The sequence below is a fragment of the Pseudoliparis swirei genome, chromosome 9 (genome assembly GCF_029220125.1).
Source record: "Pseudoliparis swirei isolate HS2019 ecotype Mariana Trench chromosome 9, NWPU_hadal_v1, whole genome shotgun sequence".
NCBI lineage: Eukaryota > Metazoa > Chordata > Actinopteri > Perciformes > Liparidae > Pseudoliparis > Pseudoliparis swirei.
This window is the reverse complement of record NC_079396.1, coordinates 1202627-1225126: the sequence shown is the minus strand read 5'-3', so window position 1 is coordinate 1225126 and position 22500 is coordinate 1202627. Positions and strand designations below refer to the sequence as shown.

The window sequence follows — 22500 nt, the reverse complement described above, 5'->3', positions numbered from 1 at the left end:
GTAAGGAATGCAGCCCCCCCCCCCCCCCCGGCCCAACACCGGACCCCCAACAGCTGTCGTTACAGCTCCTACTGGTCACTGGGGAGCCATCAGAACCCAGAGAAAAGGTTCTGTAGATGTGAACAGCTGGAAACACACTGTGTGTGTGTGTGTGTGTGTGTGTGTGTGTGTGTGTGTGTGTGTGTGTGTGTGTGTGTGTCGATCCCATCATCAACGACGTGAATCGTTGCGATTGATGAGAATTTATCACCGTGAATGACGCGAGTTGGAAACAATGTCACGGTTTACACAGTGAAGCCACAGGGATAAGCCCCGCCCCCTCTCAGGCGCTGTGGTACCTGGACCCGGGCCTCGGTGAGCTTGGTCCTCTGGGCCAGCTCCTCCCGGGTGTAGATGTCGGGGTAGTGCGTCCTCTCGAAGGCGTTCTCCAGCTCCTCCAGCTGCTCCGCCGTGAACGTCGTCCGGCTGCGGCGCTGCTTCCTCTTCAGCGGGAGGTCGGGCTCCGACTCCACGTCCGACAGCTCGTCCATCCGGCCGCCTGCAAGAACACGCAGAGGGCACAGGGTGAGGTCACGACCTCACAGGGTGAGGTACGTCAGGTGATGAGGGTCATGACCTCACAGGCTGAGGTACGTCAGGTGATGAGGGTCACGACCTCACAGGCTGATGTACGTCAGGTGATGAGGGTCACGACCTCACAGGGTGAGGTACGTCAGGTGATGAGGGTCATGACCTCACAGGCTGAGGTACGTCAGGTGATGAGGGTCATGACCTCACAGGCTGAGCTACGTCAGGTGATGAGGGTCACGACCTCACAGGCTGAGGTACGTCAGGTGATGAGGGTCACGACCTCACAGGGTGAGGTACGTCAGGTGATGAGGGTCACGACCTCACAGGCTGAGGTACGCCAGGTGATGAGGGTCACGACCTCACAGGCTGAGGTACGTCAGGTGATGAGGGTCACGACCTCACAGGGTGAGGTACGTCAGGTGATGAGGGTCACGACCTCACAGGCTGAGGTATGCCAGGTGATGAGGGTCATGACCTCACAGGCTGAGGTACGTCAGGTGATGAGGGTCACGACCTCACAGGCTGAGGTACGCCAGGTGATGAGGGTCATGACCTCACAGGGTGGGGTACGCCAGGTGATGAGGGTCATGACCTCACAGGGTGGGGTACGTCAGGTGATGAGGGTCACGACCTCACAGGCTGAGGTACGTCAGGTGATGAGGGTCACGACCTCACAGGGTGAGGTACGTCAGGTGATGAGGGTCACGACCTCACAGGCTGAGGTACGTCAGGTGATGAGGGTCACGACCTCACAGGGTGGGGTACGCCAGGTGATGAGGGTCACGACCTCACAGGGTGAGGTACATCAGGTGATGAGGGTCATGACCTCACAGGGTGGGGTACGCCAGGTGATGAGGGTCACGACCTCACAGGGTGAGGTACATCAGGTGATGAGGGTCATGACCTCACAGGGTGAGGTATGTCAGGTGATGAGGGTCACGACCTCACAGGCTGAGGTACGTCAGGTGATGAGGGTCACGACCTCACAGGGTGGGGTACGCCAGGTGATGAGGGTCATGACCTCACAGGGTGGGGTACGTCAGGTGATGAGGGTCACGACCTCACAGGCTGAGGTACGCCAGGTGATGAGGGTCACGACCTCACAGGGTGGGGTACGTCAGGTGATGAGGGTCACGACCTCACAGGCTGAGGTACGCCAGGTGATGAGGGTCATGACCTCACAGGCTGAGGTACGCCAGGTGATGAGGGTCACGACCTCACAGGGTGAGGTACATCAGGTGATGAGGGTCATGACCTCACAGGGTGGGGTACGTCAGGTGATGAGGGTCACGACCTCACAGGCTGAGGTACGCCAGGTGATGAGGGTCATGACCTCACAGGCTGAGGTACGCCAGGTGATGAGGGTCACGACCTCACAGGGTGGGGTACGTCAGGTGATGAGGGTCACGACCTCACAGGCTGAGGTACGCCAGGTGATGAGGGTCACGACCTCACAGGCTGAGGTACGCCAGGTGATGAGGGTCATGACCTCACAGGCTGAGGTACATCAGGTGATGAGGGTCATGACCTCACAGGGTGAGGTACGTCAGGTGATGAGGGTCACGACCTCACAGGCTGAGGTACATCAGGTGATGAGGGTCACGACCTCACAGGCTGAGGTACGTCAGGTGATGAGGGTCATGACCTCACAGGGTGGGGTACGCCAGGTGATGAGGGTCACGACCTCACTGGGTGAGGTACATCAGGTGATGAGGGTCATGACCTCACAGGGTGAGGTACGTCAGGTGATGAGGGTCACGACCTCACAGGCTGAGGTACGCCAGGTGATGAGGGTCATGACCTCACAGGGTGGGGTACGCCAGGTGATGAGGGTCACGACCTCACAGGGTGAGGTACATCAGGTGATGAGGGTCATGACCTCACAGGGTGAGGTACGTCAGGTGATGAGGGTCAAGACCTCACAGGGTGAAGTACGTCAGGTGATGAGGGTCATGACCTCACAGGCTGAGGTACGTCAGGTGATGAGGGTCATGACCTCACAGGCTGAGGTACGTCAGGTGATGAGGGTCACGACCTCACAGGGTGAGGTACGTCAGGTGATGAGGGTCATGACCTCACAGGGTGAGGTTCGTCAGGTGATGAGGGTCATGACCTCACAGGCTGAGCTACGTCAGGTGATGAGGGTCACGACCTCACAGGGTGAGGTTCGTCAGGTGATGAGGGTCATGACCTCACAGGCTGAGCTACGTCAGGTGATGAGGGTCACGACCTCACAGGGTGAGGTACGTCAGGTGATGAGGGTCACGACCTCACAGGGTGAAGTACGTCAGGTGATGAGGGTCACGACCTCACAGGGTGAAGTATGTCAGGTGATGAGGGTCACGACCTCACAGGGTGAGGTACGTCAGGTGATGAGGGTCATGACCTCACAGGGTGAGGTACGTCAGGTGATGAGGGTCATGACCTCACAGGCTGAGGTACGTCAGGTGATGAGGGTCACGACCTCACAGGGTGAGGTACGTCAGGTGATGAGGGTCATGACCTCACAGGGTGAGGTTCGTCAGGTGATGAGGGTCATGACCTCACAGGCTGAGCTACGTCAGGTGATGAGGGTCACGACCTCACAGGGTGAGGTACGTCAGGTGATGAGGGTCACGACCTCACAGGGTGGGGTACGTCAGGTGATGAGGGTCATGACCTCACAGGCTGAGGTACGTCAGGTGATGAGGGTCACGACCTCACAGGGTGGGGTACGTCAGGTGATGAGGGTCACGACCTCACAGGCTGAGGTACGTCAGGTGATGAGGGTCACGACCTCACAGGCTGAGGTACGTCAGGTGATGAGGGTCACGACCTCACAGGGTGAGGTACGTCAGGTGATGAGGGTCATGACCTCACAGGCTGAGGTACGTCAGGTGATGAGGGTCACGACCTCACAGGCTGAGGTACGTCAGGTGATGAGGGTCACGACCTCACAGGCTGAGGTACGTCAGGTGATGAGGGTCACGACCTCACAGGCTGAGGTACGTCAGGTGATGAGGGTCACGACCTCACAGGCTGAGGTATGCTAGGTGATGAGGGTCACGACCTCACAGGCTGAGGTACGCCAGGTGATGAGGGTCATGACCTCACAGGGTGAGGTACGTCAGGTGATGAGGGTCATGACCTCACAGGCTGAGGTACGTCAGGTGATGAGGGTCACGACCTCACAGGGTGAGGTATGCCAGGTGATGAGGGTCATGACCTCACAGGGTGAGGTACGTCAGGTGATGAGGGTCACGACCTCACAGGCTGAGGTACGTCAGGTGATGAGGGTCATGACCTCACAGGCTGAGGTACGTCAGGTGATGAGGGTCACGACCTCACAGGGTGAGGTACGTCAGGTGATGAGGGTCATGACCTCACAGGGTGAGGTACGTCAGGTGATGAGGGTCATGACCTCACAGGCTGAGGTACGTCAGGTGATGAGGGTCACGACCTCACAGGGTGAGGTACGCCAGGTGATGAGGGTCATGACCTCACAGGGTGAGGTACGTCAGGTGATGAGGGTCATGACCTCACAGGCTGAGGTACGTCAGGTGATGAGGGTCACGACCTCACAGGGTGAGGTACGTCAGGTGATGAGGGTCATGACCTCACAGGGTGGGGTACGTCAGGTGATGAGGGTCATGACCTCACAATCAGGATGATAAACGGTGAATAATCTGAGACTACAGATGAAGTGGATCCACCAGAACAGACCCAGGTCCTGTTGGACCGGGTCCACGTCTCTCTGATGGAGGTGTTATTGTTCCTCTGTCCACCACCACAGAGACGTGGCGCCGTTCTCTGTTATTGATCGACGGTGACGTGTTCTGGTGCTCGGCATAAGTACAGTTGCATATCAGCAGCTGCACATATCCCAGCATGCCGTGGGGCTCGGGCCGAGCGGTACGGCGGAGTCATCTCTATCGGGGGCCTCGGGCAGGTTGGACATCATCCACAAATATTTATTGTGCAGATGATTTCATTCACACACACAACATGTTCACGCTGCTGCTGAGAGGAGAGAGAGATAAAAGAGAGGAGAGAGAAAAGAGAGGAGAGAGAAAAGAGAGAAGAGAGAACAGAGAGGAGAGAGAGAAAAGAGAGAAGAGAGAGAAAAGAGAGGAGAGAGAAAAGAGAGGAGAGAGAACAGAGAGGAGAGAGAGAAAAGAGAGAAGAGAGAGAAAAGAGAGGAGAGAGAAAAGCCCTGAGACGCTCCGACAGCCTTTCATCCACAATGAAGAGCACTTACTATGACACACACATTTATACAGTATATATGTTATATATATGCTGTGAAACGATTACAATTTTTAATCGGGTTAATCACAGGTTTTTGTGGATTAATCATGATTAATCACATATTACCGATATTCTCGGTATATTTTGTGAGAACATAGAGATTTATGACAAAAGACGGATATATACATTTATACATTCTTCTATACAATGGTGCTGCAACTCAGCAGTTATTTAGCAGTTTTCTTCCATATGGAACATTAATACATCTTCATCCTAAACAGAATGTTTAACCCTCCTGTTACCTTTCGGGTCCATTTGACCCCATTCAATGTTTAATGTCGGTGTTCTTTGGGGTCAATTTGACCCCAGGCTGTTTTTCACTGTGTCAAACATATAAGAAATATCAACTTTTTATTTATTTAAAGGGCTATTTAGGTAGTCAACAAACAAACATAAAGTACCTCACACTTAAACTTGGGAAGCAATATTAATTCTAATAATTTTCTGAGGTTTTAATTGCAGGGGTCAAATTGACCCGAGGGTAAAATATGTTAGTAAATGTAAAGGTAACAGGAGGGTTAAACAGAACATGTTTCTCTTGTTTGTCAACCATTAACTCCACCATGATACAATCTAAAGGCCTCTAGTCTTCCTCTAGCAGCCGCTGAGGCAAACTGACTGTGTGGGTTTTCTTCATGAACTGGGCCGTGATGAAAGGGACGGCGGGGACACCGCTGCAAAGCTGAAACCTCACCGGCCCGGACAGGTGGACAGATTGACAAGTGACTTTTGCTCGGTCCCGATGCGCGCGCACGGAGCTCTGTGGCGCGCGAGACGGAGATCGATAAGTGTTAACGCAACGCGAAGAGACAGAAATGACATGCTGCTGTGGAGATACGATCAACAACAGACGTTTAGTTTAATAAAAGAACAAAGACGTGCTCTAGAGAACATGTCAGGGGGCGGGCCAATCTCTTTAATGTCATTGATCTACCGACACTACGCCGCGATCGACTGGCAGGTCGCGATCGACGTGTTGAGACCCTGATCTACAGGAAGTAAAAGTCGTAACAAGGTTTCCGGAGGTGAACCTGCGGAAGGATCATTACCGATGAACAGACCGTCTGCATGAGAGCGGACAGAGTTCAGATTGAAGTGGTGGATTGGAAGCTCATTTTGCAAGTGACTTTTTTTTCGTCCCGACGACCAACAACAGACGGATTGGAAGCTCATTCTGCGCATGCGTTAAATGCGTTTTAAAAAAATAACTAGTTAAACCTGTAATTGAATTAACTGAGTTAACGCGTTATTTTTCACAGCACTAGTTATATATACATAGATTTATGTTATATATATATATAATATAAATATATATATATATGTTGTATACATATTATATATAATATATTTATTTATTTATATTTATTAAAAAATTATATAATAATATATAATATTATATATATGTTATGTATAATATATATATATTACATATAATATACATATTATATTATATGATATATATATATTATATAATATATATTATATATAATAAAATATATAATATTATAAATAATAATATAATATATATGTGTGTGGGGCGGGCTGCTGCTGCAAAGCAATTTGCCACTAACGCAGCGTGACACACTTGAGGCCGCTGCAGTGGCTGCCGTCCTCAGGGGGCTGCTGCTGCACGGATTTATATATTTTATATGTTATATATATTATAATATATATGATATATATACTTTATATATATATATAGTATAAATATATAGTATATATAAACATATACATATTATATATAATTTATAAATATGTATTATATATCAAATATATATAATAATATTCTACAATATTATATATAATAATATATTGTATATTATATATATATTTATTTCATAATAAAATAAATATATACATGTAGCATTTTTTAACTATTCATTGAATTACATCGTTGCATTTGATCAGTTTTATTGATCTGAATATCTCTTTTGTTTATTTATTTGTGCGTTTAGGGGCTCTGATCTGTTGTTGTTTCTCCTTTAGTTGAATATTGTTTGTTGATGTTTACGTTTCATATGAAATGAGTCAAAACATTTTAGAAATCTAAATAAATTCTGATTTTTTTTTCTTCAGGAAAGTGTTTTCCAGCGTGAATAAGGAGCTGATGTGACGCGCTGGAAGAAAGACGGCATGGAAAGTGGGTCAACTGAGAGCTGCTGGTGTGAAAGAAGAGCTGAGAGCGGAGCTCGGCGTGACGCCGTGACACACACACACACTCATTGTCATCATGCATACCATAATCACCACAAGGAACCAAAACCCTCATCTAAAACCGATCAGAACCCCAGAGACCACTACAACAGGTCCAAACCCCAGAGACCACTACAACAGGACCAGAGACCACTACAACAGGTCCAAACCCCAGAGACCACTACAACAGGACCAGAGACCACTACAACAGGTCCAAACCCCAGAGACCACTACAACAGGTCCAAACCCCAGAGACCACTACAACAGGACTGTAACAAGACCGCGTCCGTTACCCGTGGGTTTCCCCCCCCAGCACCAAGGATCAGCCCGGAACCACGAGGTTTGGTTGAAGGACATAATTTATTGGTCACACACAACGCACAAGCAGACCGCAAAACCTGCGCCTCTGCTCACTCCCCTTTCCCTCCCGCTCTGCTGCCCTTTTATACAGGCAGCATCGGCTGCTGACTGATTGCCAATCAGTCAGAGCAGCTGACTGATTGGCAACCAGCCAGCAGCCGAGGCCAGATTGGGGACAGCTGCCACAAGGACCAAACCCCAGAGACCACTACAACAGGACCAGAGACCACTACAACAGGTCCAAACCCCAGAGACCACTACAACAGGTCCAACCCCCAGAGACCACTACAACAGGACCAAACCCCAGAGACCACTACAACAGGTCCAACCCCCAGAGACCACTACAACAGGACCAAACCCCAGAGACCACTACAACAGGTCCAAACCCCAGAGACCACTACAACAGGTCCAAACCCCAGAGACCACTACAACAGGTCCAAACCCCAGAGACCACTACAACAGGACCAAACCCCAGAGACCACTACAACAGGACCAGAGACCACTACAACAGGTCCAACCCCCAGAGACCACTACAACAGGTCCAAACCCCAGAGACCACTACAACAGGTCCAAACCCCAGAGACCACTACAACAGGTCCAACCCCCAGAGACCACTACAACAGGTCCAAACCCCAGAGACCACTACAACAGGACCAGAGACCACTACAACAGGACCAAACCCCAGAGACCACTACAACAGGTTCAAACCCCAGAGACCACTACAACAGGACCGAGCCCCTCGCAGTAGGACTCACGTGGCCGTGAGGTCCGAGGCTCTTCAACTCGTCTCGGCTGTGAAGTTCTTTCTGGTCAGCGGCCTCACCTTCAACAACAGAGCCTCCCGGAGCCTTTCAGGACCCATAGACCGGCTCCGCAGGGGGCCGCCGGCCCTGAAAGACCCCGCTGGCCCCGCTGAACCCTGCAAGACTTCAGTCGACACGACCAGAGTCACTGGAGCGGTTAGAGGTCAAGCGGTGCCGAGGCGTGACGCGGGCCGGCGGATGGGGAGGGATGGTTATTTATTGAGGAATCGCATTTTAACAAAGTTAAGTTTCACTTTCCTGACCAATAGGACTGGAGTAAAGAGTCACAATGAAGCTCGGGATGAAGGTCCTCACACATGTCTGCTAACCTTTGTGCATTAGAATCCAAATCACCATTCAAGATCATTTATTTCATCTAAAAGGGAAGTTAACTGACATATTCCACATGAAGTTGCCGATGCATCATCAGCTCTAAGTTGCTTCGGAGTTGTTCCTAAAAAAAATGAATATACACTAAATAAATATGCATTTACATATGCAAAACAGAGCTTACTGTCATATTTGGGTTTCATTTAGTTTCTGCTGCAGCGGCACATTTGGAGATGTGTTTGTGCGTCTGCAGCCACAAAGCGGGCCTGGAATTCAAGGTCTGAACATTCAGCTAATTGAGGCCAAAGCCAAAGTTTTACTAAATGTATTTAAACGACACAAAAGAGCGTGAGGTCCGACCTGCCAGTTGGCTGCGTGAACAAAGCCTCGCCTCCTCTGAGCCGCTCTGCAGCCGCCGCCTTTGTTCCTCCTGCTGCTCACGCACAACGCGAGCAGCAGGAGTGAGGAGCGCGTGCAATGTCGGCACTTTTACAATGAGGAGGGAGATATTTGCCAAAAGATTTAGGAAGTCTGCACACGGAAGGAAATGAATGAAGAGCCACAGCGGCTGCTGTTCCACCGTGAAACAGGAAGTCAGCGCTTCACCTCCTCGGAGAGTTACGTGAACAACAATAACCTGAGTGGGACTCGATGAAGCACCAAAGACTGCTCCTACCTCAGGATCCCCCTTCTACGGAGTTCCACAAGGCTCTGTGCTTGGGCCACTTTTATTTACCTTCTTCGTGCTTCCTTTGGGCAACACCATCAGGAAACACTCCGTAAAGGTTCATGGTTATGCAGATGATGCTCTACTATATCTGAGGGTCCAACCAGAGGAGAGAATAGAGTCGCAGGAGCTGAGGATCTGTTGCAGCTCGGTGCTCGTGGGAAGGCCTCGCAGACCTGAACTCAATCCGGCCCTCACAGAGACGCCTTATGGCGCATTACGTCTTAGTGAACTGATATTAATGCAAAGTCTTTATCTGCTCTCGTCCCCGGCTCCGGCATGCATGTGTCTTTATTTAGGAGATACAAACACAAATAGCCATGAACAAAAAATAGCTGACTGTCAATATAAACAGTGATAAAGATTAGAGCCGGGAGCAAACGTAATAAAAAGAGGCGCTCTTAAAGATATATATATATATATAGATTCAAGATTCAAGATTCAAGATGTTTTTATTTGTCACATACACACACAGGGTGTGCAGTGAAATGAAAGTGGCAATGCTCAGCAGGAATGTGCAAGGGCAACAAGTACACACTATTTACAATAAAAAACAACACAATATTTACAGTAAGTGTGTGTGTGTGTGTGTGTGTGTGTGTGTGCCTAAGAGGGGCAGTTGTGTGGGTCTATGTGGGGGTCCTGGTGAGGTCGGAGTTCACAGTCCTGATGGCCTGAGGAAAGAAACTCCGTCTCAGTCTCTCTGTTCTTGCAGCGTGACTACGGAGGCGCCTGCCTGACCGCAGCAGCTGAAACAGTCTGTTGTTGGGGTGGTGAGGATCCTTCATGATCCTGCCGGCTCTGGTTCTGCACCTCCTGGTGTACAAGTCCTGCAGGGTGGGAGTGTAGTTCCAATAGTGCGTTCAGCCGAACGCACTACTCTCTGCAGAGCCTTCCTGTCCTGAGCGGAGCAGTTGCCAAACCAGGCTGTGATGCTTCCTGTCAGGACGCTCTCTACAGCTCCAGAGTAGAAGGACTGAAGGATCCTCTGGGAAACTTTAAATTTCCTCAGCTGCCTGAGGTGGTAGAAGCGCTGCCTTGCCTTTCTCACCAGAGTGTCTGTGTTTGTTGACCATGTCAGATCCTCGGTGATGTGGACTCCCAGGTATTTATACCCGCTCACCCTCTCCACAGTAGTCCCGTTAATCCCCAGTGGTGAGTACGTCCTCTGTTGTTGTACCCTCCTAAAGTCCACAATCAGCTCCTTAGTTTTGGTGACATTCATGATGAGGCTGTTGTCCTGGCACCAGAGTGACAGATCAGCAACTTCCTCCAGGTAGGCCTTCTCGTCGTTGTCGGAGATCAGGCCCACCACCACTGTGTCATCCGCAAACTTGATGATGGTGTTGAGCTGAACCTGGCCACACAGTCATGTGTACAGGGAGTACAGTAGGGGCTGAGGACGCAACCCTGGGGGATCCTGTGTTCAGGGTGAGGATTTGAGGTGTGTCTGCCCACCCTGACCACCTGTGGCCTGGCGGTCAGGAAGTCCAGGATCCAAGCACACAGGGGTGTTCAGTCCCAGCTCAATCAGCTTGCCGCCAGTCTGGAGGGACTATGGTGTTGAAAGCTGAACTATAATCAATGAACAGCAGTCTCACATAGCCCCCTTCTGGCTGTCCAGATGAGAGAGTGTGGTGTGCAGTACCTGGGAGACAGCATCATCTGTGGATCTGTTTGGGCGATAAGCAAACTGCAGCGGGTCCATGGAGGAAGGGAGGAAGGCGCAGATGTAGTCCTTTATCAGCCTCTCAGCATTTCATGACCACCGAGGTGAGGGCCACGGTCGGTAGTCATTCATACATGCTGGAGAAGCATTCTTGGGCACAGGGACAATAGTGGATCTCTTGAAGCAGGCGGGGACCACGGACTCAGCCAGGAGAGGTTGAATATTGTGGTGAACACTGGAGCTAGCTGGTTAGCACAGGTCTTCAGTACTCGCCCAGATATGCCATCTGGACCTGCAGCTTTCCTGGTGTTCACCCTCAACAGAGCCCTCCTCACACTGTGCTCGGTCACAGAGAGTGTGTGTTCATCCCCAGCGGTAGAACTCACCTCGGCTACGCTTAACGGTGTTGTTGTTAGCGGCGAGCTAGCGCTGTTGTTGCTAGCCTCAAACCGTGCATAAAATGAGTTCAGGTCGTCCGCTAGGGATGCGTCGGCACTCACCATTGCGCGGGTCTGCTCTGGTAGTCTGTGATAGTCCGTAGCCCTGCCATAGGCGCCTGGTGTCGCGCTGCTCCATCTGTGATTCCACTCTGTCTCGATACCTCCTTTGGCTTCCTTCACCGCCTCCTCAGTCCATAGACCGCTGCCTTGTACTCGTCCATGTTGCCGGATACAAGACCGGAGTTATAGGCAGCAGTACGGCGCTCACAGCTTCACGGATGGATCTATCAACCCACGGCTTTTGGTTAGGAAAGACCCTAACTTTTACCGTGGGGACGATGGTGTCCGCTAGCGTTGCAATGAGGCTCATTGCTACTTCAAAACTCGCTGACGCCACTGGAACTGGATTGGATCATGTCCCAGTCGACGACACGCAGAGCGCCCTGTAGCTCAGCCTCTGATTGGTCAGACCACCGCTTCGTTCCTCGTCACTACCGCTTCCCGCGATCTTTTGCGGTACCCCGGAAGCAGAAAATGGCGGCATGGTCTGATTTTCCGAACGGAGGGAGAGAGACAGCCTTGTAGCCTCTCTTGAATGGCGTATAGCAGTGGTCCAACGTTCTTTCCCCTCTGGTAGCACACGTAATGTGCTGGTGAAAGTTCGGCATGACTTTTTTTAGGTTAGCCTTATTAAAGTCCCCAGCCACCACCACAGCCGCGTCAGGATACTTGTTCTGATGCCGACATAACACATCATGTAGGTCCGATAGTGCTACGTCGGTGTCCGCTTGTGGTGGTATGTAGACGGCTGTGGTGATGACCGAGCTGAACTCCCGGGGAAGGTAGAATGGACGGCATGAGATCGTCAGATGTTCCAGGTTCGCGAGCAGGAATGAGAAAGAGTCTTAATGTTCTTGGGGTCGCACCACTTGTTGTTAGTCATGATTTAGATTTACCAGACTCTTCCGTTCTGTCTGCACGGAAAACAGAGAAGGACTCGGTTGGGCATATGACTCGATCCGCACCAGCGGGTCAGCCATGTTTCCGCCAGACAAAAGATATTACAGTCCTCATGTCCCGTTGGAATCTGATCCTTGCCCTAACATCATCCATCTTATTTTCCAGAGACTGGACGTTAGCAAGAAGGATGCTGGGCAGAGGTGGACGGTGGGCTTGAACTCTCAGTCTGTTCCGAATTCCGCCCGCTTCCCTCGATGTTTTCGCTGTCTCCCGTAGTAGCGGCTCCACTGTTGTTGATGTGGTTCGCCGCACGATCTCTGCCGGCCACGCTGGATCGATGGAAAAAGTGGACAAAAACCCTTGTTTTGCGCAAAAGTTTATGTCCAAAAGTGTGCTGTGGTCGTATGCTGTTAGTGCCGATGTGTTTGTGGCAAAGAAAACATTAAAAATAAACACAAAAACTAAAAGAGCGCACAATCTCCGCGGAGCTACCTCGACGGCGTCTGGACACAGCCGCGCCATCTCTGTGTCCAATATATATATATATATATATATTGGACACAGCAAAGCCCCCAGTGGACCGCGGCAGACTTAAGGGAAGCAGAAAGTTTTAAGGAGCAATAGAATAATCTCTCTGTGGGAGGAAGTGGATTAACAAGCAGAGCGGAGAATAGAAATGAAGGGACTCGGTGACTCCACAAGGATTCTGGTTCAAAGGATTTGAAATGGACTCAGATGGAGGTGAGACGAGCACCTGATGTCACTTCCTGTCTGTTTGCATGCCAACGTGGGCCAACCAGTTCATCCACAGTTTATATGGAGTATGTGTTCATGTTGATGATTCTGATTGACAGTGATAGTTATTCCCGAGATTCAGACATTAGAGTAGTATAGCAATACGTATTTTAAGTACCAAACCAAGGTTCTACCATTATGTAATAGACAAAAATGAGTTTTTTATCTAGAGGACACACTTTATGTGTAAAAATATGTTCTTAATTACTTAACTTTTACAACCTGAGGTCAACAACCACCAACCTGAGGTCAACATCCACCAACCTGAGGTCAACAACCACCAACCTGAGGTCTACAACCACCAACCTGAGGTCAACAACCACCAACCTGAGGTCAACATCCACCAACCTGAGGTCTACAACCACCAACCTGAGGTCAACATCCACCAACCTGAGGTCAAGATCCACCAACCTGAGGTCTACAACCACCAACCTGAGGTCAACATCCACCAACCTGAGGTCAACATCCACCAACCTGAGGTCTACAACCACCAACCTGAGGTCTACAGCCACCAACCTGAGGTCAACATCCACCAACCTGAGGTCTACAACCACCAACCTGAGGTCAACATCCACCAACCTGAGGTCAAGATCCACCAACCTGAGGTCTACAACCACCAACCTGAGGTCAACATCCACCAACCTGAGGTCAACATCCACCAACCTGAGGTCTACAACCACCAACCTGAGGTCTACAACCACGAACCTGAGGTCAACATCCACCAACCTGAGGTCAACATCCACCAACCTGAGGTCAACATCCACCAACCTGAGGTCTACAACCACCAACCTGAGGTCTACAACCACCAACCTGAGGTCAACAACCACCAACCTGAGGTCTACAACCACCAACCTGAGGTCAACATCCACCAACCTGAGGTCTACAACCACCAACCTGAGGTCAACATCCACCAACCTGAGGTCAACATCCACCAACCTGAGGTCAACAACCACCAATCTGAGGTCTACAACCACCAACCTGAGGTCTACAACCACCAACCTGAGGTCAACAACCACCAACCTGAGGTCAACATCTACCAACCTGAGGTCAACATCCACCAACCTGAGGTCTACAACCACCAACCTGAGGTCAACAACCACCAACCTGAGGTCAACATCCACCAACCTGAGGTCTACAACCACCAACCTGAGGTCAACATCCACCAACCTGAGGTCTACAACCACCAACCTGAGGTCTACAACCACCAACCTGAGGTCAACATCCACCAACCTGAGGTCAACAACCACCAACCTGAGGTCTACAACCACCAACCTGAGGTCAACAACCACCAACCTGAGGTCAACAACCACCAACCTGAGGTCTACAACCACCAACCTGAGGTCAACACCCACCAACACACCTGCACATGGTTCATGGTCATTTGATTATGAAACTCTGGACGTTGGTTGCTATGGAGATGACGCCCATGTGTATCTCTCTATGAAGCCAGATGAAACCAACCAAGTGAGACACCCTTCACGAGGCCTTAAGGACGTAAAAACTGACCTGCAACCTCCTAATGTTGAACTCAGATACTTCCTCTAGGTGGCGCTGCTGTGGCCTCCAGCACCAAAGCAAAGGAATCTCTGAGCCACCAACAGAACTCCTGTCACTCTCAGATGAAACTGATTTTAAGGAGTACCACCTTTCACCTTCGTAATATCTCAACGTCTCAAAAGGATGAAGGACCTTCGGTCCACCGTGTGAGAACAACTCGTCTTCATCAGGCGGATCCATAAGTTGCGTAAGGCTCTCCGAGGTCTCACCAGCTCCTGCTCCTCTCCATATGAGTCTTAGTTGCCGTGACGGCTTCTCCTCCGTTATCAGTGGTGGTCGTCGTGTTCCCATCACTCTACTCCGGAAGGTTCTTTGTTCTTTCTCCCTTCAAAGGTTTTTTGGGGGGAGTTGTTCCTGTTCTGAAGTGAGGTCAGAGGTCAGAGGATATCGTATGTGTACGGATCGTAAAGCCCTCGGAGGCACGTTGGTAATTTGTGATTTTGGGCTACAAAATTTAAATTTAAATTGAATTGAATTGAAGTGGCCGAGGTAATTTTGGAAAGAGCCTAAAGTCAAGGGGGGGGGGGGGGAGCATGATACTACATGGGAGACATGGAACTGGACTCAGTGTGAGGCCTGGGAGTCTGTGGTTGGTCTGCAACACAAGACCAGATCATTACAGCTCACTAGATCTCATTAGATCTCACTAGATCTGACCCTCTAGTCTAGATCGTATCCTCTAGTCTAGATCTGACCCTCTAGTCTAGATCTGACCCTCTTGTCTAGATCTGACCCTCTAGTCTAGATCTGACCCTCTAGTCTATATCTGACCCTCTTGTCTAGATCTGACCCTCTAGTCTAGATCTTACCCTCTAGTCTAGATCTTACCCTCTGACACCAGCTTCACGCTGCCTGAGTTCTCCTTGTTTCCTCTCCTTGTTTCCTCTCCTCTAAGCACTCGAGGAGTTCATCTTCTCTGAAGCGAACGCAGCCCGGTAGAGCGTCACCAACGCTGAAGCACCGGAGGCTTCATGTTCAAACGCTTCACGAGGATCAAATAGTGAAGGTTATGTGTTGATCAAATGACCTCATGCGACCACAAACACAGCAACATGATTAGGATGTGTCATTTTAAACAGAGGTGACCAATTATATATTATAAACTGTTTGACAGGGCTAATCCTTCTTCAGGCCGACGAGAAAGGAATGCATTCTTTAAAACAGATTTGTTCGTTTTAATTAGTTTTCACAAATTATAATGAGGCTGCAGTTTGATGTGACCTCTATAATAATAATAATAATAACCACAGATCCTATGGATTGGATGGATGGCCCCTTCCCTTCATATCAGGATAGAACCTTAAAGGATATTATTCACAACCTTTATGTACACGCAGGTTTCTCCGTACTATTTGCAATTTGAAATCAATTAAAAAACCTTGGGGAAAAAAATCCTTTGTTTTTTAAATGAAATCACCAAACAATGCAGGATTTTACTTTATACTAAAAAATGTTGATTAATTATGGAGAGTAAATATTTAACCAAAATGTTCAGAGCATTTCTATCTGCCGCATGGCAATAATCACAAATGACAATTCATCATCTTTCATTAATAACATCATTAAATCATATATTAGGAAATCATGACACATAATCTAAGTTGATAATAACAAGCAAATATGAAGAAAAAAATGTGATGTGAAATCTGTAGAATGAATCTCATTTATTTATTAATTTATAATTTCACTTTAATCTGTTTTGTTTATTTAGCACTAAAGAAAGAAAGAAATATCTTTTAATAACCTTGTATTTAATTCACTCAGGAGGAAAGTTACAGCGAGGTTATTCTGTTTAATTATTAAACTACCCGGCAACACGCTGCATCGCTATCCAGATATTAAATACACTATAGTGGGAGAGAAGATATCATCAAGACACCTAATTTGATCATATTATATTATGATCATAATATAATATGATCATTTCTATGAATCATAATTTATTATGATCCGATATGATCATAATGATCATAAATTATGATCATAGATTATGATAATAAAATAAGATCATATTAAATGATCATATATGATCATTTTATGTGATCCTCTTCATCGTGGCGCGTGACAGAATCATAAACATCCATCGGCTAAAATATTAGATGAAAATGTTTTTTTAAATATGTTTTTGTTAAACATCAAAAATAAAATCTATTTCAACGTTAAGTAACCGTGAACGTAATAAATATAATATATAATGATACCCTTCGTCTTTCTGTTTCCAGGATCTTTCTTTTGGTTCTAAATTATTACAAGTTATGCAATTAAAATCTGAATTATCTGGTGTAAAGACTTATATTATATATATGAGTTTGACACGTATGACTTATAAGTTAACCGTTCTAATTATTGTAAATATAAACACCGTGTTTATAAACAACCATGATGTGTTCTACTGTAAACAACCGAGTACCACAACAAGCTGTAATGTATTGTTATATAACTGTATAACTCATTATTATCATCTGGCTGATATTAAAGCAGCTCATTACATCACAGCCTGAAATATAATAAAGAATAAATAAAATATTTCACTCTTTTCTTCCATTGAGAAAATAAAATATCAAAATAAAACTGAGACGGTAAATTAGAATAATTATTCTATCTGCTTTGATTATTTATTTATTTTACAAAATACGACACTTAAATGATCCTTTAAACTTCAGCGTGTTTGTTGTTATTATTATTATTATTGTTGTTGTTGTTGTTGTTGTGATATCTCTACATGTTTCTCTCCGTCGAGGTGAATCTCATCCTCGACTCCAGATTACATGAAATAAAATAATAAACGATCATAAAGACGTTTCTGTCCTCAAGCTGTGAACAAAGCTCCGGTTCACGGAACTGCAGCGGCTAGAAACCTCCATTAATCCCCCCACCCACCACACACACACACACACACACACACATTACTGGGCCTTTACCCCCCCCCCCCCTCTCTCTGCTGGTGGTTGAGTGAATCTGATTCTCTGGATCATGAATCATGAATATTTGTGTATAGACCCGAAAGATGCATTTAATAACTATAAATAAATAAAATTATTCCTTCAACCGTTTCCCCAATTTAAGATCTTTGCATTCACTGATATATAATCATAAATATAAATAAAAAAGGAATGAGTAAAATGTAATAGAACAATCAGAATTGTGACTTTATGAATGTATGACTTCTCCATTATATCAAATAGAAACCGTTGGTATCTGTAGTAACCCACAAATGTATCTAATATATATATATATATGTATATATAATCTGTATACATATATTATAATATATATATATATATAATCATAATAATATATATATAATATATTATATATATAATCTATATACATATATTATAATATATAAATATTATCATAATAATATATATATAATATGATATATATATATATATATTATAATAATATATAATATATTTATATATATATATATATATTATAATAATAATATAAATATATAATACATTTTTATAGATATATATATATTATAATAATAATTGTTGTTTGTGTTCCTCTGTTTACATTGTGTGTGTTGTTGTTTGTTGTTTGTTTGTTTATGACTGATGGAGGCCGGTCTGTCTTCATTGTGCCGCATTGCTTTTGTTGTGTTCAGTCCGTCGGGTCACAGAACAGATTCTACTGGCATGTCGGGGAATGGGATGAAGAGAGGATTAAAGCCCCCCCCCCCCCCCCTGCTGGTTTACTCTTCACTGAGAGTCCAAAAGACTAATAAAGGAAAATCAACAAGTAGGTCAGCCAGACAGAAATCATAATACAATTAATACAATTAATACAATTAGTACAATTAGTGTAATTAGTATAATTAGCTGCTCTCGGGCTATTATTTTATTTCATTTGATCCATTAAACTGATCGACCTCTAACACAAAGACCCAGAAATGTGTCAAATTAATTAGTGTTTGATTAGCAGGAATAATATATATATATATATATAATTATATTATATTATATTATGAAAACTGTCATTTTCCATTGAAGAGTGTTTATAGATGTTTCTTATTTGTTTGGTTGATTGTATTTCCTTTTACATTTCATACATTATTATTATTATTATTTTTCAAATTATTTATTATTTTTGTTTAAATGATGTGTTCATGGCGCTGCTGAATAGTAATTCACTGAATTAATTCGCTGATGAAATAACGTTAACTGATTTATTTCCACATGTTTTATCTCCAGTTCTTATGAAATAAAACCACAAACACAGAATCCACTTCACACGGTTCCTCAGCCCACACTGTAAACCCGAACGTCCCAATTAATTAAATAGATTAAGTAGTGTATACTCAAAGTTTTAGAAAAAGTTCTACGAACTTAAATATGTCAAGTTGTTGTAAAATGTTCTTCTTTTTGAGTAATTGTAACTAATATTTTTTTATTAAATGGAACTATTTTGTGTATCAGTAAGCATAGCTTAAAAACATAACTTTAGTCCAACTTAATATAATTAAGTAATTCCATGCTAAGAATGATAAAGTCCTGTTATTTCTATTGTTGTGAATAGGGATGATTTAAAAATACAATAAGTGCTTCACCAAATAATTAAAATCGACCATAACAAATAAATTGCAATCATAGCCTGATAAAATAGTAACAATTTGAGGGGGAAATGGTCGGAAATTCATTAGGCATTCATTAGTGGAAGACAAAATATATTTATTTTATGAATTTGTTGTATTTTTATTTGCAGTTGGTGTCCTATATATTTTACTTAAGTGTTGAGCAGCTGCATGGATCATGACAAAAACGTTATCCTGGAAATTCACATTGAAATCAACTTGATTGAGGAAGTAGTCATCACGTGTTCGTGGCCGTTACCGAGGTGCATTATGGGGATTTTCTTATTAATTTGGCTGCTATTATCTGCTTTGTGTGCTAGATTCTTCAAATTGAAAGTTTTTTTAATATCTATTTCTTGCTGTATTCTCCTGCTGTTATTTCAATGTAGTTGTATGCAGAGTTCCAGCAGATTACGAATCAGAACCCGCTCAACACATTCCATGCTAAACTGACCGCCATCTTCCTCGACTGATGACCTGATTCAGACAGAAGGCATCAAAAACTGAAGACAGCCGATGCTCTTTTTCAAATCCACGATGAACAGGTAAAAATATTATTACGCACTTCATAGGTTGAACCGGTGGAACTTCGTACAGGTTCAATGACTCAAAAGAACTTTGAATTTTGCATTAATCCACTTTGTGTTTTCCATTTGTCTGATTGCAAAAAATATGTAAACAGGTTATTTGTGGTTCTGATTGGACTGTTTTAAAATCAGCTTTGTTCAGTAAACTCTTCATTATGTACAATTCTGTTTTTATCTGAATAGGAAATCAATGACATCCACACCAAGTGCTGTTCTCCATGCCCTTCCTGCGTATCTGTAAGACGATGTTTCTGGATTCTTCAGAACCTGCAAAGTGAGTCTCCTTAAGTCACCAACAGATTATACTGTGTTATGTAAACAGTTCTTCAAAATACTAATATCTACACTAAAAGACTTCGGGCCTACCTTTGTTTAGTCTACCCATACAGTTTTTGTGTATGGTCTGTTTTATTTTCCCTCACTCCACAGGAACGGCAAGTGATAAGATATTCAGTAAAACATGTTCCTGTAAATGTCCTTTAGCTTGGTTTCAGTCTCTCACCACTTGGATTCTCTGGTAATTTGGCTGATTTGTGTGCAGAACATGGATCTTATGTTGTTCCCCTCTTGCAATGAGACAGGTCTCCCTTGTAAAAGAGGTCTTGGTTTTCAATGGAACTTGGTTAAAGAAAGAAACATATGTCATCTGTTCTATTCATGTGTTAGTTTGTGATTGGTATCTCTTTTTCATTCATTCAGGACGAGTCTGATGAGCCAGAGCTTGATGGGGTTGCAGTGGACCTCCTTACTGTCACCAGTGACAATAACACAAGTGCAGTTCACTGCCACCCTGTGAAAATCTCTGTGATTATTGAAAGTGATGTCATGGTTAGTCTCCCCAGACTTGGCGATGCCTTCCTGGTAGTCTTTGGATTCATGTATGCACTACACCTCAGCTACCCCAAAGCACTTACCAAGACTTTTGAGTTCATTCAAAAAATCTTATTTGGCCTAGAAAGTGGCAAACTGTCACCGAAGTTGCAGACCCTCAAGAATGTTTTGATGACCTAAAACGGAAGGCTGCAGCGGTATACCATTATAAAAGGTTCAACATGTTCAAGTTAAAAGGTCTATGATCACGTCTTGCAGCTTTGCAATGCAGCGCCATCATGTGATCTGTTAATGTATGTTATTGTGTTGTGTATTATGGAGGAAAAAATGGCAGAGGTCATGGTTCTCGGGTAGTTATCTTTGTGCAGATACATTTTTTAAAAATTCTTTTATGCCTCATGTACGCGTTTCCTGTTAACAATGTCAATTTATCAGCAATATTTAACCCACTATAGCGGTAAAGATCATCATTATCTTTTAAACGTAAAGATACAATTTATTTTGGAAGTTTAACTTTGGTTGCAAAGTTGAAATGTTTTATTTGTTGTGCCCATATTCATTCAAATAATTAAAATGATCAGCCACGATAAAGACGGAAGTTTTTCTTTTTTTCCTGAAAATGTTCTGAAACAGTTCTGTTGTATTTAATCCAAAATGCTGCACTATATACTCAGGAAGCCAAAAGCAGTGTTTTTTCACTGTAACAAAAAATGTTGGTATTGTTTTATGTCACCAGCTCTAAGCTTAAGCTCTACAATTTATTAAAGTATATTTTCAAATTATTTATTTTAATATTGCAGTGTGCTAAACGTGAGTGCAAGAAAATACTGTTCAATAGATAGATGTTCATGACTTAAATTTTTAGTTTGTTAAACTCAATGTAATTGAGTCAATCAATTGCCACAAAAAAATTCAGTTTCGAGTCTTATCTTTTTAAGTAAACAAATTCAAAACATTTGACTAATGTGAACTATAGTAAACATTGAGTTTGGTTAACATGAAATGGTGTGGTTGTGTACTTTATTTTTTTAAGTTCTGTGAACTTATTCCAGTGGTTTGAAAACTAGAACATTTTAAGTACTAATAACTGAAAATAATTGAGTTGAGCTAAATGAACACTTTAATTTAAGCTGTAATCAAAAGGTACAAGTAGCAAGTCATCAAACTTTTTATGTTCTGCAAAATCAACTTAAAAAGTTCATTAACTCAAAAAATTTGAGGCAATAAATTGCCTCAAATTTATTGAGTTCTGGTAACTTATTCGGGTTTACAGTGCAGTGTGTGTGTGTGTGTGTGTGTGTGTGTGTGTGTGTGTGTGTGTGTGTGTGTGTGTGTGTGTGTGTGGGGGTGGTGGGGGTGCGGGGGTGCTCAGCCCAGTGTGTGTGGGGCGGTTCTGTTATCTCCAGCCAACATTTGGGTCTCCCTCAATTTCAACCCGGCAAAATATCTCAGAGAAAAGTGCAGAATGAGGGAGAGAGGGGGAGAGAGAGAGAGAGAGAGAGAGAGCCCGGAGGAGGAGAAGAATAGTTATTAATAGCTGCAGCAGAACTCCATCCATCTCCCTCTCTCTCTCTCTCTCTCTCTCTCTCTCTCTCTCTCCTCTCTCTCTCTCCCTCTCCCTCTCTCTCGTTCCTCTGAGGAGCAGGAAGAGGAACGCTGAAGGAATAAACACCACCAGAGGAACCAGAAGAACCAGAAGAACAGAGGGACCAGTAGAACCAGAAGAACCAGAGAAACCAGAGGAACCAGTGGAACCAGAAAAACCAGAGGAACCAGAAGAACCAGAAGAACCAGAGGGACCAGAGAAACCAA

General features: G+C 45.1%; 1 protein-coding gene across 1 annotated transcript in view; it reads right to left on the bottom strand.

The window, feature by feature from the left end:
- Nucleotides 1-22500, bottom strand: part of LOC130199093 (paired box protein Pax-7-like) — a 35343-nt gene that overhangs the window by 9973 nt on the left and 2870 nt on the right. Inside the window, exon 5 of the mRNA XM_056422312.1 lies at nt 339-538. Within this exon, the coding sequence (XP_056278287.1) occupies nt 339-538 (200 nt within the window). The remainder of the gene's footprint in view (nt 1-338; nt 539-22500) is intronic.